General features: G+C 41.4%; 1 protein-coding gene across 1 annotated transcript in view; it reads right to left on the bottom strand.

The window, feature by feature from the left end:
* The window catches only part of gabrg3 (gamma-aminobutyric acid type A receptor subunit gamma3), a 151,213-nt gene extending 126,864 nt beyond the window's left edge, over nucleotides 1–24,349 (bottom strand). The window contains exons 1-2 of the mRNA XM_074667970.1: nucleotides 23,990–24,349; nucleotides 23,646–23,791 (exon numbers count right to left, since the gene is read on the bottom strand). Of these exons, the coding sequence (XP_074524071.1) occupies nucleotides 23,646–23,791; nucleotides 23,990–24,042 (199 nt within the window). The 5' untranslated portion in view covers nucleotides 24,043–24,349. The remainder of the gene's footprint in view (nucleotides 1–23,645; nucleotides 23,792–23,989) is intronic.
* Nucleotides 24,350–25,196: the final 847 nt, after the last annotated feature.

Below are 25,196 nucleotides of genomic sequence, written 5' to 3'. Positions count from 1 at the left end.
AACTTTAGAAAACAAGCCCCAAGAACCCACAACCCGCGACTGATGACACATGCGAGCGACTTTTCACCTCGTCTCCTAATGCAAAAACATGCATGCACAAGATAGTTTCTCTGGATGGGTGGGGCTTGGTGGGTGCAGTGCTTGCTGTGAGAGGATCACTGGCTGAGCAGCAGAGAGTGAAACGAACAAATCACCGGAGAGATTTACATTCTGACAGCTGAAAACATTAACCTGACTATTAACACTCAATGTTGCTATATAGTCCATGTATATATTTTATACACCTCACAGGCAACAACTCGGGATATATTGAGTATATTCAATAAATGCCTCTCTTAAAAATCAGGTTGATAACTTAAATAGCTTTATGTTATTTATCTTATTTACATGACACAATGTCATTTCTGCCTCATGGTCATGCGTTCACATTTCTCCTCTGCTCTCTATATCATACATGGCAGAGATCCGCCCTGAAGCACACAGACACACGAACATATAAACAAAGCGCACACAGAGATGAGCATGCTCCATGGAGTGGACAGAGCAAGGTAAAATAATGTCACAACTGCCACAGGAAAAACAGATAAATAACTAGAAGAGGGCCCTCTCCCTTCATAAAAAACTTCCTTTTTCTAAATGATCTCAGCGCCATCTCTTTGCCGACATCGCTTGCCCCCAGAACAGCTACGTATGTTTTATGGTGGCACAGTGACGTTGCTACAACTTAGCGCCTTGCTGTTGAAAAACCAAACAGGTTCTTAGGAAAAACATGATTAGAACCAACTAGCTGGCTGCATGTTCAGCAAGACTGCCAGACAGCTGGAGTGGCTAGACCCAGAAGTTCCCACGCTTCCCACCCCAATGCTGATCCTCTTCTTATTCATGGTGAGCTTTAAACCTTAAACCTGTTGACTCTGGCTCTACTCATTGTGTTGATTTGTAGGTGTATTAAAGTCAAGTGCGATCTGATGTCAACCATAGAGTGTAAAAAAAAATGGACGTCATCTTGCTCAGCTTGAAGTGAGGTCTCCACAAAAACTGCTCCCCCTGGTGACTGGCTGCAGTATAGGTCAAAAAATCCAGCTCGCCAGTCATTCTAGATGGGCTGTGGTCAAACTTTACAAAAATTAATACACCTTGTAGAAATGTTTCTCACATCCGATTGCTGTGGTGATTTGAAGATATCATTTGGCTGTCTTGTATTCAAGTCTTTTTTTTCTGAAAGTTTCATTTTCATTAGTTAGACGAGGTTAAAAACAAGGTTTCATGTCACGTTTAACGATGATTAACGGCTGCCGTTCTTGTGTATTTTTTTCGGGGATTGTAAAATATGTCAAGAGATAGAGTCATGAAGTGTTTACAGTCTCGAAAGAAAAAAAAAAAAATTGCCACCCTGCTGCACTCAGATTCTCCCAGAATCCCTCACAGTCTCTACTGCGCAGACTCTGGCAGCACAACTGCTACCAATGGCTGTACCTGTGATGGGGGAATTTTGGCTTCAAAGCCATGCAATGATGTCAACACAGTTTATTTTACTCTGAGGTCACAGGATGTTTTAATGTGGTTTCTGTACACGACTTCCTGTCCCACTCAGTCTACTTGGTCACTGCTCTGGCATCCAGCAGAAATAAACGGCTTGGGGATCTGATTCAGAGGGCTCCGACCTGCTGGAGCTGGGACCCAGCCAGAAAGTAACAGAGTGGTGCCAATGTGAGTTAAAACATTGACTTGAATTGAAACCCATCAGATTCGAAGCCATGACGGATGGGGACACATCTGGTGTACTTCTAAAGTTTTGCTGACTTTATCAAGGCTCTGAAACACTGGAGTAGCTGGAGTGGGGTAGTTTAAGTGCCAGGTGCAGTAATGAAACAGCAAAAATGAAACATTTGAAAAACTTTATTATTTGAAAGTAGCTTTTAAATGAGGGTGTGTCTGCTGTACCTGTACTAAATGATCAAGAGCAGTGCGAGGCAAAGCTTTTTTAAAGTGGTTAAATTAGTTAGAAAAACCCAGGCTGTAAACACACTCAGCGGTCCCGTCATCATGAAAATATAAGACGACACTTCATAGACTGAGTCTGAGCATTTAGATGACCACAGTCTGCCAATACATACTTTATCCCAAATATCTCCGTCAGTAATCTTCTCTAAAATCAGCTTGCACAGAACTCTGTATACTTTGCTTCTGTCTCTTTTTGGTTCAGTAGCCTGGATGAATAAACACACATCAAAGACTAATTTCATTCTTTAGGAAAAGCCGATGATTTAGTTATCATTCTATTTTAATGTACTGATATTATTCTTTATAAAGTAACCCACAATGCCTCACTTCATTATGTTGTGAGTTCAAAGCTCCTGTAAAAAACTTCTTCCTGGCTTTGCTCTAGGCCTCCCTGTGGTCTCAGTGGTGCTTAGTAACTCTTAACCAATTTAAGGGGTTAGCGATGAATAAGATTACAGTTTCACTTCGGATAATTGCTTTCCAGGAACATGAAAACAAGAAGATTGGGATTAAATGATAAGTGTTGCCATGTTCTGCTCACGTTGTTCTTCATACTGCTCTCACCTCAATGACTTCTTCAAAAGCTGAAAATGCAGCGCAACTAAGCTTGAGAGTGCTGTGAAGTGGTGGATACGACAGAGTGTGTGAGTTGATTCTGCTCTACCACTGTCACGTGACAGAAATATGAACCTGATTCTGTAGTGTCAGGGTTAGATTTATACTCAGTTCTAAAGGTGACAAGAACGTTATTAAATGACTAACTGCAATTTTTGGTGACGAGTCCAAGGCGAACTAGCCTTTAGCTTGGGCTCTCTCACTCTCCCATTTAGCTTTCTTCTGCTCTTCTGTCCTTTTTCTGTCTCACAGTTAGGCTCCTGTGTCCACTATCACAACAAAATTAATCATAGAAATCGTTTTTAGCAGAGAAAACACAGCTCTCTGTGTTTTATCTCTTCTCACTACTAAACTTCGTCAGCCGGCGTGGTGTTGTCATAGAGACCTAGATGTGCCGTAGCTCAATCTGGTCCTGGTAACCCTGAACTAGAAGCTAAGAAATACCAATTTAAAATAACCTGTTACCTGTAATATTGGTGCTGATAATCTCATTTTTAAGTGTGGATTATGATCAGGCATACATCTAGAAGAAAGACTTTTTCAAGATCACTTAGAAACTCCTCACAGCCCCTTTAAAGGAAGGCAGTCTTGCCAACTCCTCAGTGAATAATAAGCCACTTGTATGTAATTGTCATGGACGCTGCGGGAGAGAGGGATAAAGTCATGGGCATATGTAGTGGGAGAGACAGAAAGTGCATAAAAACAATGTAAATACGTTTACAACTATATATGACATTTATTCTCTTTGATTCTTGTTGTTTTCTTGTCACATTATTAACCCTGCTCCTTCATCCTGGCTTGGGACTGGCGGAAGTGCCGTAAAGAAACAAGCATAAGCATGATTCATATGAATGCAGTCACCTGCTCTGTCTGCAGCTGCGATCGAGGAGGACTTGTCTGTCAGTGAGCTAGAGGAGGGGCCCACTGTAGCAGACGCTGCTCCTCTAGATGTAGCCGCTGCTGGAGATCAATGCTTTCACATCAGACTCAAAACTTCCAGAAAGTGACTACATTTTGTTTCTTTTTTGAAAAAAAAAAAAAAAAAAAAAACGCTAGAGGGGTCTGAGAAGTCGCTAAGTTGGCATCACTGAAGGTAGGGTCTGCAGGAATTTCCGTTACTTGTTAGTAAATACATGATTCAAACTGGGCTCCTCATCCTTGGATCAGTGCCAGCGGCAGCACACACCCACTGCCTCCAAACAAAGCCACGTGAACGCACTCACTAGCCCAGCGACCACCTCCAAGCGCCCAAAAGTGAGTGAAAGTTACCAACACACAAGCTCAGGAAGGGGTTGAGGTAGACACAGACACTGACACATGTGAATAGAGGCATGTAGGAGACGATTCAACAGGACTATTCCAGTAAAAGTTGACATGCTTTTTATCTCTACCCTTCATTTTTTGATCTTGGGAAACAGACTTAAACTGTCACTTAAGACTATTTAGTACAGTCATCAATAACAAACAACAACCGGCACACAAGACCGCAAACAACCAAATTACCCTTTTATGTTGTCATGTTTAATTCCTGTAATTAATGTGATGGGGTAATGCACCAGATAAAACAAAGAATGCTGTTAAAGTTCCTTTTTTTACTTTTCCACTTGAAAAATGTATTTACAGAAATGATTGATTGTTCAAAGAGAGACTTCATGATGCATGCAAAGGACAAAGCCAGTAAACATGTGTGAGTTACTGCTCTGTCCAGAGGGGGGCGCCAAAATCGACATAAACAGAGAGTTTCCCCTGGAGCTTTAATATCCCAGCCTGTAATCATTAAAGGTTAAACATGACCACAGGCACAGGAGACATAACTTAGACTCTACTCACATATTCATTACAGCAGTCGGTTCAAAACATTACCAACGTCACTTAACATTCAAACCATGAGCAGGAAATGCCCCCGGTTATTTAACCATGGGCCTTTGCAGCTTTAAAAAGTCACTTTCATTAAAGCTCAGGAGGACGAGGAGTGCACCATCTGCCATCAGAGGGCCGCATCACAACAAACGACTTTTTAACTTACTTATCTGTGTGCCGTGGTCAGGGGAATTAAAAAAAAAAACAAGCTAATTGCTCGCATCCTATTTATCATTGCTGATTTCAAATTATCCGTACAAGTTAATTTAGTCAGCTGTGGCCGGGCAGCCGGGGAGGAATACAGATCTGTGATTCAAAGGAGAATATTAATGAGCTCTGCCAAGGACCTTATGTTTCTGAGCCGCTTGTTTGTCAGCAGGATACCAAAAAGTGAAGAGCTGATTTTCATAAAAAAGTGGTGGAGGGAAGGCAAGGGCCAGGGATTATCCATGATGTGAAATGGACCAGATTACCCCCAAAATAGAGCTAAGGTGTTAACTTTGATGAGTTGTTACTTTGGGAATAGACTGGGACATGTTTAGAGTCTGTGTTGTAGATTTACACATCACAGAAGACTGAACAGTCGGCCCCATGGTGGTCGGTGCCCTATGAATGCCCCTGTATAAGTGGGTGTTGGTGTGTGTGTGTGTGTGTGTGTGTGTGTGTGTGTTTCACTGTGTGTGCGTGTGTGAAAAAGAGACAGAGAGGAAAAGTGGATCTTGTAGTCCCCAAAGTAGCTCAGAGAAAAGGTCACTGTGTTTATGACTCGAACACTTTGTAGCTGCATGACAGCTGAGTGTTGTAGCTGCGCAACATCCATAAAGCCTGACAGTCCACCTCTGGTCAGGATGTTTTTCTGGTTTGCTCTACTCAAACCTGTGTTGTTTTTGGCAGCCATCTGAGTTTCAGTCTTAGTTTAGTTTGGTTAAGTTTATTGGTTTAATAAACAGAGACAGAAACTGTCAGTTAAGCCAATTTGTCTAATTTTCAACCACAGTCTCTGGGGCAGGAGGCATGAGCACTACAATAAATAAAATGCAATAAAATTAAAATTTGGTTTAGTCTTCTGGATGAAAATGTGGATTCGTTTTCACATTCCAGTCATTTCCATGCTACAGATATTGTCCAGTTTTAGTTGATGAAAACGCAAAAAGATTTTAGCCTAGTTTTAGTAATTAAAAAAATATAATAAAAATCAAGTATTTATTTTATTCATTGATTTAGGTCAATAGGTAAAGGCAAATGGAAAAAAGATGAGAGGTTGTGTCAAGTGTTAAATTCACAACAGTTAACTTAACCCATAAGATTTTGCAGAATAACCAGATTCCTTATTGCCCCAGCCTGGACTTTCCCATTGATGGAGATGTAATCCTGCAGTGCTATTGCACTGTGCTACTTCATTGCTGTTGAGAAAAAACCTTAAATCTACATATTTGTACTGATAAGTTTTTTCTAATGAATTGATAAATCAAATATATTAGAATCTTAATGTTTTTTTTAATTTTAAGATTACTGATAAGACTTGTTAATAGTTTGATAATATAGCACAGATTTATGCTAAACTTAAAGTTTTGTTTCTGTTAATCAAAATTTATATTTATTTGGTCATAACCTCAGCCCCAAACCATTCAATTCACAAAGTAAAAGTTGTATTTAGCATGTCGGCATTAGATCTTGCTTATTTGCAGTCAAACCTGGTTATCTGAGGTTGGGTAAAGGAGATACATTTAACAACAGCCACTAACGTAACTGCTGTTTCCGTGCCAAGTGTGGCTATGTTTACTGGTGGCTCTCAGCTGACAACCACTGACAAATGTTCGGCTGAAGTCACCAGTTAGCACGATCACTCTTTACTTTAAAACACCAGTTGCTCTATAATGATCAGTGTATACACATTCAGTCATTAAACAAACGTGACCATTAGTCCTAAAGATCTGTTATGGAACGGCTCGATTAGCTGCAGTGTTAGCCGCATGTACAACTGCAAATAATCGTCCAGTTAACTACACCATAAAAGAGACGCAGGTGCAGATTATATCATAATTAAGGGGAACCTCCTGGAAAACCCCATCAAACAAACTCAAACTGTGCATGTCTACCACTCATACACAGTAATAAACCTGAGTGGTAACAGTGTGACTGAGAGAAGATTAAGAAAAGTTTTTTTAGCCATAGAAATAGAAATTTTATTACAAGAATACACAAACACCTGTTATCTATGAGTCAACCAGGTAAACAAAGAGAAAGAGAAAGTTTGGCGATCTTGAACAGAGTAAATGTGTGTTGTGTTTCTGATCTCACAGTAGAAAACCTCAATAATAAAATCAGTAATTTGAAAGCCGCTTTACACAACAAGTACCACAGCAATGCCCCAGTACCTCAATAAATAACTTTTAAAGCAGTTTATGAACTCAAACATTTCACCACACACATCTTGGAATGATCCAGACGCATTGAATCAAAAAGTGAATCAAACTGAAAAAACTGACTGCAGCAAGCCTCACTGGTTTGTCTCCCTCATCTCATCTGTTCACTGAAAGAATGTTGTTTCTCCTAGATCTAAAGTTGTTGTATGGCTACACATCACCACCTTTTCAAAGGATTGTCCACTGTCTTTGTATATTTTGTCTCAAACTGTAACGTATTGCATGATTTCTGCCTTTAATCAGCCAAACAGGCGCTGTAATATTCCCATTAGCGCCTGTAATGGTGAGGTCTACCTCCATTAAATCTAACGCTCTTTTCGGCCGTTAACTTGACTCATGCATATCGCCAATCAACTTTTTTTCCACCGTTAGTAAAAATGATCAATTTCCCCGCTAATGGCTTGTCATGCATACGGACCCAGAACTCAACAGGAGCTGACTCGATGGTGTAGTATCACTTCTGTCAACTGACCACAGAACAACCAGACATGTTTATGCTGCTTACAGTTTGAATTTTGTGTTTAAAAACGTTAACTTGTCTGAATGAATGGAGCCAAATGCAGCTTTTATCATCTGGGGTCTGTGTGTGCAACTAGTGACCATAGGTGTGTTGTGCTGAATCTGTGCTGCAAGCCAGTTGGTGGTGGTGACCAAACAAGGATACAAGGATAGGATGCAGCAGGATTGCTGATACTTTTCAGCTTTTGACAGACAGATTACACATACATTAGGCAGCAACGTCATGCATTCTGAACATCTGACAGACCACCAACATTTTCATCCAGTCTCAACTCTTGTCAATGAAAACTCCCAAACACCTTGCCATGTTTTAGTAATCTAAGAGCCAAGTTTAGCTTGTCACCATCTCATCATTGTCATTAAACAAGGGGGTGTCCAAACAATAATTTTGTCATCATCGACAAAAAAAAAACTGGTGACTCAAACATCCTCAGGCTACCAACCAGCTGCACTGTGAACGAAAATCCTCTCCCCCATTTTCCATGATTCTATCGTGCTACTTCTGCAAACCTGAGAGTGACACATCACAGGATGAATAAAAACATCCAGAGAACCAACACCAAAGCCAAGCCCTCTGCTCATCCATCACTTCACACATAGCACTGATTTCGTAAATGTATACCTGTCGTCATATCATCAGTCAAACATTTATATAAACATTACCATGAGGCTTTCCAGCAGGAATTTGCCGTCCCGTCTTGCATCCCCACCTGTCGCCTCATCCTCTCATCCAACAGGAAGTGAGAAAAATTTAGCAACAGAGCTCCAGAAAATGCAGAGCACTCATATGAAGAGGCTCTGGATTACTGACAACACCAATCTCCCTTCTTTCTGCGAAACTCAAAGTGAGCCCTTGGACAGCTGTGTCTATGAAAACAAATAACGCCGTTTTAAGATTGATATTTTTTAGCTTTAATTCTGTTCAAATTTGAAAACGAGTCAATAAATGTTGGACTCCATGCCTAGAATGAGAAACTGGAGCCAAGTTTATATTGTTAACACGGTTGGCAGCACAAATTGGATTTCTTCTCCCTGGCATTTCCTCTCTTTTATTATGCATGGTTTCTCCTCACTGGAGAACTTGAATCATGTAAAAAAGAATCTGAAAACCAGCTGTACCCTACCTGGCAGAAACAGACACATGTGGTGACCAGCTGATGAGCAAGGCTGAGCATTCGGGGGCTGGAGAGGCTGATACGTGCTGCTGTGGTCAATAAAGACCAAGAATAGGAGCCAAACAGAGAGAGCTCATGTTGGATAATCATTCATTAAAGACACAACCATGTCTCCGGATTAAAGATTAGCTGCTCCACGAGTGATGGGAAATATGCATCAGAAGGGTAACATCACCTTTAGGGGTGATAATATGTCCTGGTTTTTGGCTGCCCCCTTCTCTAGAGAGAATGCAGGATTGAACACGCTGTGATTAATCTCTCAATGATAAAATTGGTTAAAGTGACAGCACCTCGCTTTGTTTGGTTAGGTTATAGCTGCTCTTTGCTATTCATGAAGACGTGTGAGTGCCAAAAACTGCAGTTCGTCAGGTGACCCCTTGAGGCTGGCTTTGGAATCACATTCACACTGAGCCCAAAAGCCCCAATCAGTAGCACGGCTCGCCTGACTGCTTAGCAGAGGCCCTGTAGCTGTTGGTAACGAGTCTCAGAGCCCAAAGTTTAGTATTTTTAATGCAGTTTCTGATTTCAATATGCTTTAAAACTCCCTGTCAGGAACAGATGGCTGACATCACAGACGCTTTGTTCATTTTTATACAGTTTATGGTGAATTTGTATTGCTCTGTCATTAAGTTTCTATAGACGGATCATCAGTCTTCGTCAGGGATGTCAAACTCGTGCCATGGAGGGCCAAGAAGCTGCAGGTTTTCCTTCCAACCAAGAACTCCACCAGCTGATTCCACTGATTACCTCACCTTCAAGCAGAGAGGAGAGACTAATTAGTGAAATCAGCTGGTGGAGTTCTTGGTTGGAAGGAAAATCTGCAGCTTCTTGGCCCTCCATGGCACGAGTTTGACATCCCTGGTCTACGTCATCATAAAGATGCACACGCATCTTGACCGCAGAAGCAGCGTTAGCTCCATTCATTTAGACCATAGACTGTATATAGAGTGGACAGAATGGCTCTGCCATTTATCATAGTACGTTTTGAAGCCAAAATTCCCCATCACAGGCGCAGCCATTGAGCAGTTGTGCAGCCAGCGTCTGCGCAGTAGAGACGATGAGGGATTCTGGGAGAATCTGAGTAGAGCCAGCTGACAGAAATAATAATTTTTTTTTTCTTTCTAGAGTCTAATCACTTCTTGAACCTTGAACCAAAAGTCCAGTAAATGTTCCATGTTTCAAACATGATGACAGTTAGACTTTATGAACTCAGTTTGTACTGTAGTTTAGTAGCCGGCTATATTTAGTGATACAGCCCGGTGCTCTGAGACGCTCCTACCAGAGCTCATCTACCAACTCCAACCTCACCAAGCAGAGCTAACGTAACCTCACTCTTCATTTTATTGATAGACTCTCAAGTTTGAACAGACCACTGCAGAATAACTGCTGACTGGTTGGAATGGACATTAGCACAAACAGATAAACCAGTGTTTTAGCCCATGTTCTACCACTCTCCTGTTTAGATTTCTTCTTTTTTGACCTCCTTTTTCTGTCTGACATTTACGCTCCAGCGTCCACCATCACTACAAAATAAATTCAAGAAATCCTTTTTTAGCAAAGACAAACACAGATCTCTCGTCTCAATGCTAAACTTTGCCGGCTGGCACGGTGTTGTCATGGGAACTTGTGTCACAAATCAGGCCTGCCCAAACTGTCCAGGGGGAGCTTTCAGATTTACCCATATTTCTAATTTTTTTTTCCCCAAAATTTGGTTTGGCTCGTTCAACTTAAAACAAGCGTTTGGCATCTGTGAGTCTTGCCTCAGCCAAAACTCTTTTTTGTTTTTTCTGCCTTACTGTCCTTGTGAAATACAAAATGTCTTACACCTCAGTTATGCTCATTATGTCCGCTTGACGTTGTAGTCAAGATAAATATGATCTGTTTTTTTCACACGGTTTGTTTTATTTGGAAATTAACTGGGTGTTTTTAGATAGTTTCTGTGCAGGACTTCTTGTTCGCTTGATCATCTCTACGCTGTATTTATGCGTCACAACTCTAGCATAAACTAGGATTCAAATCTGATCTTATATTGTGGACTACGACACAGCATTTATCAAGAAGTTAGACTTTTTCAAGTTGGCTTGGAAAGTCCTAACAGTCCCTTTAAGAGGAAACAAAAGAAAACTAAAACCGGACAAAGTACGCCATGTGGTACCCCATTGTCAAAAACCATAAGCTTTCTTTGCCTCCTGCCCCCCCTGGAGCACTTAAACGCACCTCCCTGATATGACTAATTACAGAAAAGTAATAATAATAATAATCATGGCTCCAGTAAAGAGACTTTTTTGAATGTCAGGGATAATTATTGGCCACCTGCCACCTTTCAACCTGCTCTCCAACCATTAGCATCAGCTGCTGCAAAAAGCTGTATCCGTCGACCACTAATCACCTCACATCTGTCAAAGCTACTCCAGGCTTAGCTCAGCCAGTATCGAATAGAAAGGCAAACTCCCCGTGGTGAGAGCCGGGAGGACTTCCTGCAGTGAGAGAGCTACACAGCTGCGCAGAAACTGCACATTGCTGAATGTGTCAGAAGGTGTTATATTAGAGCCGAGTTGGACCCACTTCCCCTCCTGAACAGACAGCATTAAAATCAATAGATAGAAGATTTGACGCATCCTGTTGAGATTCTGTGTTTAGATGTTAATTGGCAGAATTTAACAAAATCTTAACAAGTCTTACCTTTTCATCATTCTCTCATGAGTCATTTTTTTTAATGGGACACTTCATGTTAATGGCATAAAAGTAAACGTTTGGCTTTTAAAGCTGTTTGTAAATTTAAGGCACAGAGGTCGTCTTCGCTCAGAGTCATTCATCATGTGAAGAGACTAACAGCTTCTCCGTCATCATAAACGCCTGGGTGGTGCACTGTCCATATTTCACTACCCGCTGTTGGAAAATCTTTAGGTGATTATACTGACTTATGTTTGTTTGTGCAATGAGAGACAGCGGAGTCTGGTTGTAAACAAGGAAATAATAGTTCAAATGTTTTAAAAAACTGGGTGAAAGTTGCACTTCAATGCCTCCCCAGCGTCATTCTTGAAACATTTGAGCTGTTAGAGGTGTCTGAATGATAGCTAATGAATAAAAGCATCAGAATAGGGCCTGTGGGTGAGTGAAAGTGACTAAACAAACCCATGCAGGCGACATAAAGAGAGGCCACTGAGAGGTTAGGGTTATTTATTGGAGTCAAAGCGACACATGGACAAAGTGACAGAGAGAAAGAGGCACTTAGGATGTGAGAGATGAATCAACTCCCCCAGGTCCGCCTCAAAAGGTCTTTTCCCCCTGCTCGATGTGTGAGGGCATCGACGTGTGCCCCCCGGTGACATCCAGTGTACCAGTAATATTTGTTCTCTTCTGTCCCCTTTTCTGAAACACCAGAGGACACCTGGCTCCGTAGCCATGGTAACAGGTGTTGTATAAATGCAACAACTGGCCTTAGGCTGGAGTCTACAGATGCTCGGCTGTTTGATATAAACTACATTAATAAGACCGACTGTGTGTGGGAACCTGACTCTAAATGTTGCAGCTGTCGATCTGTGGAGCTCCTGTTAGGAACATTTCATCACTTTGTGACACAACCAATAAAACCACCAACCAAAGAATAAACAAAGCGACACAAACATTTACTTGATGAGGGTTTTGTTGATTTAAAAATGGTTTATTTATAGACCATTTGCATGTGACGTCAAAATGTTGCCATAGGGACATGTTGTTAACTGGACGGTGATGCCCAATGAATGACTCTTAGCCATGAATTCCCCACTGTTAACAGTACTCTACCATGATTCAACCATGATTACCTCCTGTTGTGCAGTGGAGTGTGCTAAAAAGCCAAGTGAAGTAGGCTCTTATTGATGCTGAATAATTTACAGTAGCTATAAGCACAGTGCTAACTTCTTTCTGTAATCCTGTGATTGTTGTTTTCACCAGACAAAATAAGTTTTCTTCTGCTTTAGCTACAGTTGTTTTACATTTATACAAGTATTAACAACAAGTTTAAGGTAGTATTATTAAGGAGAGCCGGTGAATCTCAGTCACTGGTGGAAAACTTAAATGCATAAAAATAAAGTATCACAAACAAATGGAGTTGGATTTAATTTAAAGAGTGGACAAACTAGATAAAAACACAACTACCGCTGAAATAGGATATCACTGGTCTCTCAGAAGGCCTGTTTCCACCAAGCAGTTCAGGTTTATCTTTGTACTGCACACACTGTGTGGGGTTTCCATTGACTGATCCTGGGACAGATCCTCAAATTACCAAGACAAACTGTCCTGTCCCACTTTATGGGAGTTTTCTGTTGGCGTCCCAGACATACCAGTCTCAGGAGGTGGAGCTACAACACTGCAGTCTGTTGACTGGTCGAAAGAATTGTCACGTACCAGAGAACAGCAGCTGCTGTATTTCTACCAGCTGCAAACAGCCTTCTCGGAAACCAAACTTGATTGCACTTTAGAGCCACATGGAAATCACAAAGTCATGTTTTCCATTGTTGCTCTTCGATTACAGTGTTGCATTTTTCCTCTTCATTGGATTTATTAGCGGGCTACTGACTCGGCTACTACCATCCACGTTACACACCGCCTACTAAGATGGGCTATGGTTATCCGTGGACACACATGCATGATTAGGCTTTACCCATCTGACCCATCCCAAACTGTACTGATCCAAACCTGGCTGTGTGATGGAAACTGGTTTTTTACGCACACCTGGTTTGTGAGCACCTCCGAGGTGACTCACCTTAAATGTCACTGACATTTGTGTAGCAGAAAAAAAATCTATTTGGTTACTTCCTGTTTTTTTTTTTTTATGGCTCTAAAATAAACCTTAAGTGTACAGTGATACAGAAAAAACTGCATTGTAGCCTAAAGCTAATACTGCTATTTCCCACATCCACTGTAGAAGGCAACGTCACAGAAGGTACATGACTGCAAATGGCCAATACAGCAAAGAAAACCTGTTCCTTAAGTTTCATTTATTTTTAGCTTTCCTGTGGGTGGAATTAAGATTTAACTCATTAGAATTTATCAGCATTTTATCCAGGGTCATTGATTACCAAATGTAATGCAACATTTAATTAAATCTAAAAAAAAAAAAGAGGACTTTGGACCATTGCGCAATAGTCCGGTTCTTTTCTTCTTATCGTAGGATAGCTGCTTGCATGAATAGTAGTTTCTTGATACGTCTGTGCATAGTGGCTTTTGATTCCAGCCTCAGTCCAATCCTTGTGAAGTTTTCCCAAATTCTTGAATGGACTTTGTTTTAAAATCCTCAAAAAGCATTGTTTATTTCTGTTTCTTACACATCCTCTTCTTCCACATTTTTTCTTTCCACCCAACTTTCTAGTAATACACTTAGATACAGCACTCTGTGAACAGGCTGCTTTTCTAGCAACAATTTTTTGTGGCAGATTAGAGGAAAACTACATTAAAGTTATGACATGGAGCAGAAAAGGAAAAAATGGTGCATCAAAGTTGTTCAGAATGAAGAATAAGAAATATTTTTCGCTGAAAACGTTTGCAGGTTACAATAGTCTTCATGAAAAACAATCCTGGTAAAATCCAGATGCTGATCCTGGCATAGAAACATATTTTCCTGATATCGCCCCCTAATGGGGAACATGTTCCTTGATCTGAAGCTGAGGGTGCTGATGTTTACACAGCATGTAATACTGTAGAAAACTGACCATTGATCATCTGGTATCAAGCGACACCTGAGGGACAGGCGAGGTTTGATTCCTTTTTTTTTGTCTTAATCTCAAACTACGCCCCTGTTGGGGCATAGTCTAGAGTTTACATTTTTCCCCTCTCTTCTCCCTATTGTTTTTATTTCAGATCTATTATAAAGAGGCTGAGCACGCTAGCAGCTCCTAGGTTCTCCCATTCCTGTATTCCCATGTCACTGTGTCTTCTTATATGTTTTGGAAGAGATGTACCTGAAATGAAATTTTCCTTCAGGGGTCAATAAATTATTCTGATTCTGAATCTGATCAGTCTGTGATGATTGCACAAGGATATTTGACCTACAGACTATAAAATGGGCATAGTCTCTATGACATCACCTGTCCATTTCTGAAACAAATTGTTGAAGCAGATCGGCTGGCATGGCCATATTGGAAGTGGGGTGAGGCTTAAGTCTCCACACCAGCAGCTATAGGGCATGAGCTGAGCTGACCTGTGCCTCTGGTTGGGTGAACTCATGATCTTAATATACTCTACTGCAGAGTTAGAAAAATTTCACCCCTGTACAGTGTGTGCTGATCGCGAAATCAGTGATTTGGATGGAAATCTTTTATTTTGTATCAGGCTGTTTGTATGTTTATTGCATATAGCATTGTCTCATATTCTTGGATTGGAGTTGCAGCTTGGTTTGACTACACTTAGTGACTGATTGCTACAGAAATTCATTTATACTTTCAGGGTTGATATATATGACAGTAAGAGCTGCTGGGCCTGGGTCCTTTTCTCTAAATCAAATGTGGGCCTCTTTAAAAAAACATTTGGACCCTCCTGATTTAAAGGCTCAGGAAACCTTCGCAGGCATTTCCAGTTAATGAGCTGATTAGAGTGTGACATCATTAGTTTACAATATTGAACCTTTTCACAATATTTTAAGTTAATGAGATCCTGAATTTGGGTTTTCATCAACTGTAAGCTCTAATCACCACAACCAAAAGAGATAAATGTTTGAAATATTTCAGAGGAAGTACTGTTCCTGACACCCACCCTGTTCTGTACGTTTGGAGACATGATGCAAACAGCTCGATGGCCGGCGCCTCTGCAGACTCACAAATTGAACAACTGAGATCACATTTGAAGCTGAGGTAATGACCGCGGTGAATCCCTCCAACACAATGACTCTGTGATACCAGAGGATGTTAAAATCATTTCCTCAGGTGATGAACGTCTGAACTGCAGCTCCACTCTGAGCTGAGATACAAACATCAGCCTCCTCTTTCTCCTCTTTTCAACACACTGAAAGCACCATTTTGCTTTAAACTAACACCTTACAAAGAGGAAGACGTGAAAACATTTACTCTGCATGAAGCTCATCTCCTCTGAGTATCTGTTAGCGCTCATAATGGAACTGGCAGGATAAGATCATAACACTATTTTTAATCTTGACTCTGCAAACATTCAGAGACAAAAAACACAACACCTCCATCTCCTCGCTGAGATTAAACACCAGAAAGCCTGAGAGTTAGAGAAACCCTCGTATCTCCCTCCTGCACTCAAACTTCCTACCTCCAAATGTAATTTATATTCATGAGGATATGCTGATGAGCCGCTTCATGACCTTTGTTACTGCAGGTCAGAATCTAACGAACAGCTGAGGAACTCTGGGATTTTTCCCTGCTGGAGAAACTCTCAGACTCACAAATGTTGAACTCACCTTTTAGCTCTTTCAAAGCTTGAAAAACATTTTATGACTGAAAACCTTCAGACGTTTTGCAGACTAATTATTTGGGGATGTCTGGCAGTGACCTTGTAAAGCTTGTGAATAAAGGTTTTATGTTATCAACTCTACTTTTCATAAGTGGGTCACCGGTTTTCATATTTCATTTGCAATCATTCATACTCATCAGGTGTACAGCACAGTCCTCAGCATCAGCATCACTGTCCAGACAGAAATTAAACAGTTATCGCTTACTTAAGAAAAGATGTATGAAATTAAGTGCGACTCCTGGAGCACGAGCTGTTAAACTACAGTTAAATTAGCAAACTTTTACAGTATAAAATATGACTACACAACTTATTTTAGTAACTCTGGTGTAATATAAAGTACAGTATTAAAGCATGTTATATGCAAAGTTCCTGCTGTCTCAGGAAACATCACACAAAAACTACTAATGAAGTTTCAACCAAACTGTCCACTTGACTCTCAAAGTCAGGGGCGTCCAAACTTTTTTCAACAAGGTTTGCATTTGATTTTGTGAAAATGACCCAAAGGCCAGCAGCTACATATCACCTATGAAAGTATTGTAAGAAGAAAGTTCTGTAAAAATCAGTCACTAAGTGCGCTCAATGTTCCTTATGTCATCCTTTCTTCCCCAGCTTTCTTAGCTTAGAAGATAGATAACATCTTCCCAAGAAAACTCTGATTCAGGATTTCCACATTAAGTTTTACCTGTAAAGTACTGTAACATTACACATGTTATTTATCCCCTAATGGACCAAAAACAATAGAGAAAACTTGGTGCTAGCTTGATTTGATTTGATTTGATTTGATTTGATTTGATTTGATTTATTAAGGATCCCCATTAGCTGGTGCCGTAGCAACCAACTAGTCTTCCTGGGGTCCACATTAAAATAAACATACAACAATTATACAATTATAGATGCAAAATGAATACACATCACATCATACAATGTGCAACAATTGTATGATGTGATGTGTATTCATTTTGCATGACCCATTTATGCTAACATAAATGGGAAATTGCATTGATATTCTAGTGGCTAGCATAAATCAATAAAACCTTGGTTTTAAAGCAGAATTTTTACTTTCATTACAGAAACATATCACCGTTTGTCCCTGTAAACAATACTGAGAACTCAAAGGGGCCATTATGGCCCTTTTCCACTAGCACGCCTTGGCTGTACTCTACTGGGCCCGACTCTACTCATTTTGAGATGGTTTTCCACTAGCCCGGTTCTTCCGGAGGGGGGGTCGCTATAAAACAGCTGGGTGACACCGCGTCCACGTCATTTTGAGCACAACACAACAATCGCAAACAATGGAGGCCTTGGAGGCAATAGTATACCTGCTGCCTGGTCTGTGGCTTTGTGTTATAAACAAAATGAAAAAGGATAAAAAAAAAAACTGGCAGGTGTCCTGTCTTGTTTTGGGCGTCACACTCATGTCTCATCAATGACGACATTGTCCGACCAATCAGTAGCCGGCAGTCGGTGACGTCATCTTTCAGTAGACTAAGCTCGCTTGGAACCAGATTGGAGTAGGTACCAAAACTAGCTTGTTTTAGGAGATACCAGGCCAGTGGAAACACGCTGTAAATTGAGTAGGGCCAAGTAGAGTAGGGCCAATGTGTGCTATTTGAAAAGGGCCATAAATGTCCAAATACGAACAGGTAAATGTGTACTACACATGAAGACAGAAGAAAAGTTACTACAGGCTCATGGCTAACTTCATATGGTAACTACAACTCAAAGCAAACACTGCATGACCTACTTAGGTCAATAATCTAACATAGCAAATTTAACACATTGATGTCATGTGACATGTGAATTTCACTTTTTTTTCCTTAAAGGCAGGGTTGGCAGTCCTGAAAAACTAGCATGAATTTGAATGTAGCATCTCGTCAGGACTCCTCCTAGCCCCTCCTCCCCCTCCCCTTGGAGCTCCCTCAAAGCAACGCCCCCGCTCACATGCACGGGCGCCGCTGATTCACAACTATGATTGTGAATGACTGAAAGATGGACTCAGCACATCATCTTATGTTTTGCACTACGTAGAGTCATGTCTCATTTAGAGGTAAGGAAACACCAGAACGTTAAAACGTAAAGCTAAAAAAACAATATACAAACGTGGCTTTTGTCAGTACTCGCAACTGTCATGTTAGAATCGTCCACTTTTACCTGTGACATGATATCAGGAGTAAAGTTATAATACAAATGGTACATGTACATTTTCTCTAGGACTTACCAAATATCACAGTTTTGTTTTTTTTTTGCTTGTCAGAGCTCCTGTGGTGAGAGTTTATTAGACTCTGATCCGAACTACAGCCCAGAGACAAGTACCTCAGAGGGGACATGCTCGAGGTGGAGCGAGAGGGGCAGTAGTTAGAGGCAGGGGAACAGAGCAAAAAAAGGAAGCCTCCATCTTTCTTTTCTTGCTCTGTTTAGCTGGAGGAGCGGCAACGGGCAATCGAGGTATAGGTAGCTTCTCCACCATTCTGCAGCGCTGCTCCTTCCTTCTCAGCTCAGCAACAAGCACTGAATCATGTGCACGCCAGTGTAATGTGGAGGAGGCGGGCAGAACGGCGACGGGATTTGATTGGTTTACAAACAAGGTGTCCCTGGAAGACGCTTGGTTGGTGTTTTCCCTGTTTTACTCCTGCTGTAGATAGCGGACATTTTCCGCTCTACTTTAAAAACACATCATGTATTTTTTGCCATCGGGACATATAGATCATTTTAACCAGCATAACAAAAAGTGTATCTAAATCAAACTACCAATTATACTTTTAAGTCCAGAGATAGAAGATCTATGTGTTAACATTCGTATTTATTTTTATTTATGTCCAGAGCTCTATCTAGATTAATTTGCCGATTTCATATTTATTTCCCTATTAACTCAATAAAATGTTTACAGAGAACCTGTAAAGCTACTTTTGTACAGGGAAAATTCACAGGAGGAACTGACAAGGGAATCCATAAAGAGTCAGCCTGATAAGTGGAATTGATAAGGGCATCGATATCAATAAAACCTCAGCAATACCCACCCCTATGAATAGCCATTTGAATGTTTTGTTTTTTTTTCTTCAAGTTCATCAGTGCAATACACACTTTGTGAATCATAAATCATATCAGGTAAAATATATCCGACATGAGTGATGGTGTTACTTTTTGTTATGTTGCAGAATGCACAGAGCTTTAGCTTTACATGAGTAGCATGTGCACAGTCCTAATGTAGTTTAGAGAGACGTTACCAGAAAAACTTCTTTTTTTTTGTGAATTGACAGACAATATATATGTACACACAATTTAGAACATGGTTCATTTCAGTTTTTTAATTAATACACTAGAAGATGAAAGCTGAGAGCGGTATGGAAATGGTCCTTAAGCCATTATTGGTCCTGACTCTAGACAAGCCTGTGCTAAGTCAATGCTCTGGTATTGTAACCTCAGTTTTTATTTATTCTGGAGTTTTAAGTCTTTTTTTTAGAGATGAGATAGTGGATGAAGCACGAAAGTAAGAAGAGAGGGTGGAGACTGACAGAAGGCAACATCCCTGGTCAGCTACAGCCTCTGTTCACGAGGCACGTGAATTAATGGCTACACCACTCTGCTGCCTCATTCAACCTCATATTTACCGTTTCTTCAACAAAACAAGTTTGTGCTGACGTCATGTCACCCAAATACACCTCCTCAGTCTGTCTAAGAAGCAAAACAACATGTGTGCCTTAATCAGCTGGCCTTCACAACAAAAACAGGAGCAAAACAGACAAATTCCTGCTTGAATTAACGGTCCCTCCCTTTGACTGTGTTTTCTGCAATTTACTGAAGACTCAGTGGACAGTGGACACTGAATCATAGACAGACATTAAGTTTCCTGATTTTCATGTGCAACAGATTTCAAAAAGCAAACTCAAATACCACGACGGTTGGTCAAACATTATGACAGGTTTTATCAGCAAGCTTCAAGTGACGAGGAGACCAGTTTGATCATATATGATCATATGAGAAAAACGACAACATGATAGACCCCAGCTCACCAACGTGAGGGAAAATAGAAAAATCAGGAACTGAAATAAATAATGACGACTGCCTGACATTAACTCTTATAAGCCATAGTTTGTTGTGTTGCAACTCTCAAGACCCTGTCAGCAAAAGTTTTGGAGTTGGGAGCAGAGGATGGTGAGCTGACACAAGCCAGAGGATTGTTGGATGGAGTGTTGGTCCATCAAGTACCAGGCAGTTAGAGTATGGGGGTGTTCATGGTTGTAGACAAGGCATTTGTAGTCAAAGTAGAATTCGACTGGGAGCTAGTGAGGGTGGATGACGGTGAGGTGATGAAATGCCAAATCCCCAGTTTTCAGGTTTAAGTCTAAGGCCATTTCCACACGTAACTGGTTATCTGAGAAACTGGTTTTATGTTTATACATTTAGGCCTGTCGCAGTTTTACAACCCTAAAAAAGTTTTTTTCCAAGGGGCAACATCCGGTCAGTAATGATGAAGCCTATGCGGAAATGCTAAAAGTTGCTGCTCATCGAGAATCTGCTTGAGGCTGGCTGCAGAAAGACCCGAAGTCACGTACACACCCAGCAATAAAAACTGACTTTTACGACATTAAAAACATATTTATAGCCTGGTTCAAAAACGGCTTGGGTCTAAAACACTGATTTCACTATCGGCACACACTGTACGGTGAGTGTTTTTTTTTTCTAACTCACCAGTTTAGAAGTGACTAGGATCATTTGATTGTCCAAACAGAGACACAGCCCAGGGGCCTGTACTACGAAGCTGGATTAGCTCTTAGCGAGATAACTTCCAGGATAGGTTTCGGGTTTTCCGTACTACGAATGTGGATCTCTTTTTATCCAGACACGTTGCCCCAGTAACTGATGCTGAACGCCAAACCTGGTCTGGAGCAGGTTAAGTTCCAGGATAAGAGCTCACGGGGTGTGACAGACCGCCCGCTGACCAATCGGTTCTCTCGGGCGGGCATGAAGGACTGCTCAGTCACCAATTTGTTCAGCCAGAGTGAAGTCCTCCGGCGTGGGACCACCCCCTGTCTTTTTGGCCCAACATTTTTTCTAATGGGCTGTGAACAAACAATATCTTACTGATCATCATAACTGAGACATTGTCAGGGAAAAGGAGAAATGTGTGCAAATGGAATCTTTCATACTGACCACTTTGAAGGATGTTTTTATGTTTATTTTTTATTTGCTCCCACGTCCTTTTTTCCCCACTGCTATTGCATCTGCAATACAAACTGCCTGTAATGAGCGTTTTCCTTGGGATTTGTAGGAGAGTGGACTCTTTCTAATTATGAGGTCAGATATGATGCTGATCACACACACACACTGACTGACAACATGAATGAATAAGGACCCAACTGCCCGTGTCGTCACATGATGAGATAGGTCTATTAATATCAGCATTTAGGAAATTTACGCGTTCACAGAGTCAGCGATTTTTTGCCAGCAATCCCTCCGGCTTCTCGCGGCCGCAGTCGTGCTCCTGGCCTGGATAATACTGTGGTACTCCTCTTATTTTTGTAGGATTATTTGCTGCTCCTCCGCTGTAAAGTAGGCTGCTCTCTTTTCCAGTGGCCATTGAAAATGCTCCAGGGCCGCTAACCACTCCCATTTCATGTGTGCGCGCACAGATCCCAGCCAGATTCACTAATCGAGTTGATAACGAGCTTCGTAGTACAGCAGATCTGGATAACGGAGATCCGGTGAAGTTCAGCGAGTTGTCGCAGAGTTATCCTGGATGACTTACTCCAGCTTTGTAGTATAGGCCCCAGGTCACGTGACCACCAGGCGCCCTGTTGCTGTTCAAAAGGAAACTCACAGCCAGCATTATATCAAATAAGGCTGCGTATACAGATTGGCTTCATTTCACGGCTTCAGGAACACGGGTGACCTCGTGGAGGCTCTGGCATGGCAGCAGCAGACAGTTACACAATACAAATAACAAATACATTCAGACACCAGCACATCAAAACAAAGCCGTTCTGGAAACACCAAATCAAAACAAAAGAAGAAGCAGTCAAGAATTAAAATAGTCACATTGTCCAAGGCAAGCTCTCTCCCGGTCCTTTAACAAAGTCTTAAATTCACCAACAGTGACGAGTTCTCTTAGTCTAAAACCCATCCAGAAAGTATCTATGGTTTCTTCTTAAAACTCTGGCCAAAGTGAAGATTTTGGAAAACTCCGGTTTCATGGTTTCATGTAGACGCAGTAAAACAGAGTTTTTGGTTCTCTAGCGTCATCGCTGAATGACAGGTGTTCATTCTGATTGGCTGGCAGGGGCTTTATGCCTGAAAAACACTGCCAAATACAGGTTTGGCATGCCTCAAGTGGCACTTATTGCAGATTTTCCCAGAGTGTGTGGACAAAAGTAGTTTTAAAAACAAGTCAAAGTTGAGCTCTGGTTACCTGAGTCCAAGTAACTTCAGCAATCAGCAACTTCAGAAATCAGGCACTCACTTATAGCACCTCTCACAACACCCTGGTAGACACTGCTTAATCTGACAACTCAAGTCTTACAGAGCATTTCACTCAACAATTAATACAAGCCACACTGAAACAAGCTCCAACACTTCTCAGGAAAATTTGCCTGCTATGAATAGAAATTACTCAGTAAGATTTTAGCAATGTTTAATTAATCAGTGCTCAAGTCCAAGTCGACTCGTGGGTCCTGAAAACCAGCGCCATGACGCTGCTCTGTGGAGCAGTGAAAACAAGTTTCCTTTGCATGAGCTGGGATTAATTTTTCAGGTAAGATGAGGGAAACAGAGCACGTCAAAAGGGAAAACACAGGAACTGGGAAACATGAGAATGAAATTGAAAGGATTTTCAGTGATGACGGTATGCACAGGATGACGCCCACCCAGGTGTCCCTGATGAGGAATGAATGGACTCTGTGGAGGCCTGAACGGTCTGTCACAGAGACCTACGGGCCACAATGCCTACCAGATCACTCAGCTTGATGATTAATTGTTAAAAATCACACATGAACACTACTCATTCTTACCAAATGTCAGTTCTGTACAAAATAATGAATCAAGCATGAAGATAAAACAAAGAAGGTCCAGATTTTTGCTCTGATAGTGTTTGCTGACTGTGATTTCAGGGACATACTGTGTGCGCGTCTGACTGAGTGGCTTGTTATGGATATCCAAACAGCCAATGAGCTGTCAGGGAGGTGTTACAGCATGTCATAAACACATTAGACAAAGATGTCACCTCATCACCTAACTCGTGAGATGGATGTGCGAAGAAGCTAAGAAGCCTGACCTTGGAGAGCATTAGACTTGTTACAGATGAGACGCTTTAATAGATTATGAGGGTTGATGAACTCTGACTGTTTGCGGCATCAATTATTCATGTTTAACCAACAATCATTCACAGACAGGGGGACCTGGAGTTGTTGACTCAGATATTTTTCTACTGTAATGTCAGGTGAGTGTAGACTGGGTGACATCACCTTTCTGCTCATTAATCAGATTAAAATATCCTCCTCATCTGAGGGTTTCTGCTCAGTTAGAGGGGGAACAGCTGGTGCATTTACAGATTCATCACAGTATCAAACCCTGACAGTGGCTGAGATAAGAGCAGATTTACCTCCGATGTCCGGCCGCAGCTTCTTGTCGTACTCTTTCAGTAAATTGTTGAGTATTTCCGTGGCGTCTGTTTCCTGTGTTTTAGGAGCCAGCATTTGGTTCACGGTGACATCCTCGTATTCCTCTTCGTACTCGATTGCCAGAGAGCTGCACAGGTGAAACAAGATTAGGTGGTGAAATCAGCCAGTGCACCGGGCTGTTCTCTGCAGGCTGCATGCATGCAAACATCACATCAGAGCTGCTGATAAACTTAAAACTGGAAGTTAAAGTTTCCATGATCAACACCAGCACATTCGTGTCACCCAAGCACACATCCAAAGACTGAAACAACCAAAGAGTACTTACATAGAGTGGAGCACAGACAGCAGAAAGACATAAGGCAGTAATTTGGATGTCATGTTTCTCGCGGGTTCCCAACAAGTGTTGATGTGACAGAGGACGGCGCGTGTCGGTGCGTGGAGCCGGTGGTCACAGCTGCTCACAGGCTGACGCCAGAGAAGAAAAGCTCTTCATAGTTTGTAATCCAGCACAAATCATTGTTAGAAATCAGCCGTTTCAAATCCGTCCTGTCAGCCGTGTGCACGCGGAGCAGCACCTTCCTCCTCCTCCTCCTCTTCCTCTCTGGGTGAGCCTGAGCTTGTATTCCTCAGTTTCGGGCTCCGCTGGTTTTACGCAGGTGCGCACACTCTGAATGCGTCCTCCGAAAGCCTCATTCATCCCAAACTCCTCTACGGCGAGACCTGCGTCACAGCAGCACACTTTGCATTTCTGATAAAAACTGTTTGACCAGCACAAAAACTGTTTCCTTCAAGTTTTTCTTCTCCGTTTTTACTTATTTTTATGTCTGCAGCTGTGCTGGGTCGAAAAAAAATACGGAAAGTGTGATTTCTTATAAAAATGAAATAACTTATTTGCATTAAATCTCTCATCAAACGTGTAAAAAATGGTTCATATTTTAACTTTTAAGGGGAGTAAATGTGGTCCCACTAAATGAATTACGTCATAGTCACCCGTTCGCAAAAAAAAAAAAAAAAAAAAAAAAACGCATTCAGATCTGTCAGGTGTTCTGATCATATTCACCACCTCTGTCAATCGAAAATAAGGATTTTAAAAAGGACGTCTTTAATATTGTTTGCATCCTCCCGTTGTTTTGAAGTGTTTCTCTCACTGAACATAATCAGTTAATTTCATGCTAGGACCTGCCTGCTCCTGGAGCACAGGTACAGGTGTCCCCTTTGAGCCCTGGTCAGTGGTCACAGATTAATTTGAAAGCTTTTTACATCAAAGTGAAGCAGGAGCTTTCAAAGCTGCCAAATCCTGCTAATTGGCCTGCAGCCGGACACGGTTTAAAGGCACCTTTCTGTCTCTGTAATTGTAATTTAGGGCTCTTGTTGTGTTTACATTGAGTGTCTCCTGGACCTTAAAAAGCACCACCATGCACAAACAACAGTATTGATGGAAAACGCTTAAATTGCAACTCCAGCAATCCAGTGAGCTCATCAATGTGCTTTCATAAAAATGGCGGACATCCAAACAAACAGTCTGAATCTGC

This window comes from Halichoeres trimaculatus, unplaced genomic scaffold (genome assembly GCF_033239565.1).
Source record: "Halichoeres trimaculatus isolate MK-OKI-2021-1 unplaced genomic scaffold, fHalTri1.1 fHalTri1_scaffold_4, whole genome shotgun sequence".
In the NCBI taxonomy this organism is placed as follows: Eukaryota; Metazoa; Chordata; class Actinopteri; order Labriformes; family Labridae; genus Halichoeres; species Halichoeres trimaculatus.
The sequence above is the reverse complement of the archived record's forward strand: the minus strand, read 5'-3'. Positions and strand labels throughout refer to the sequence as shown.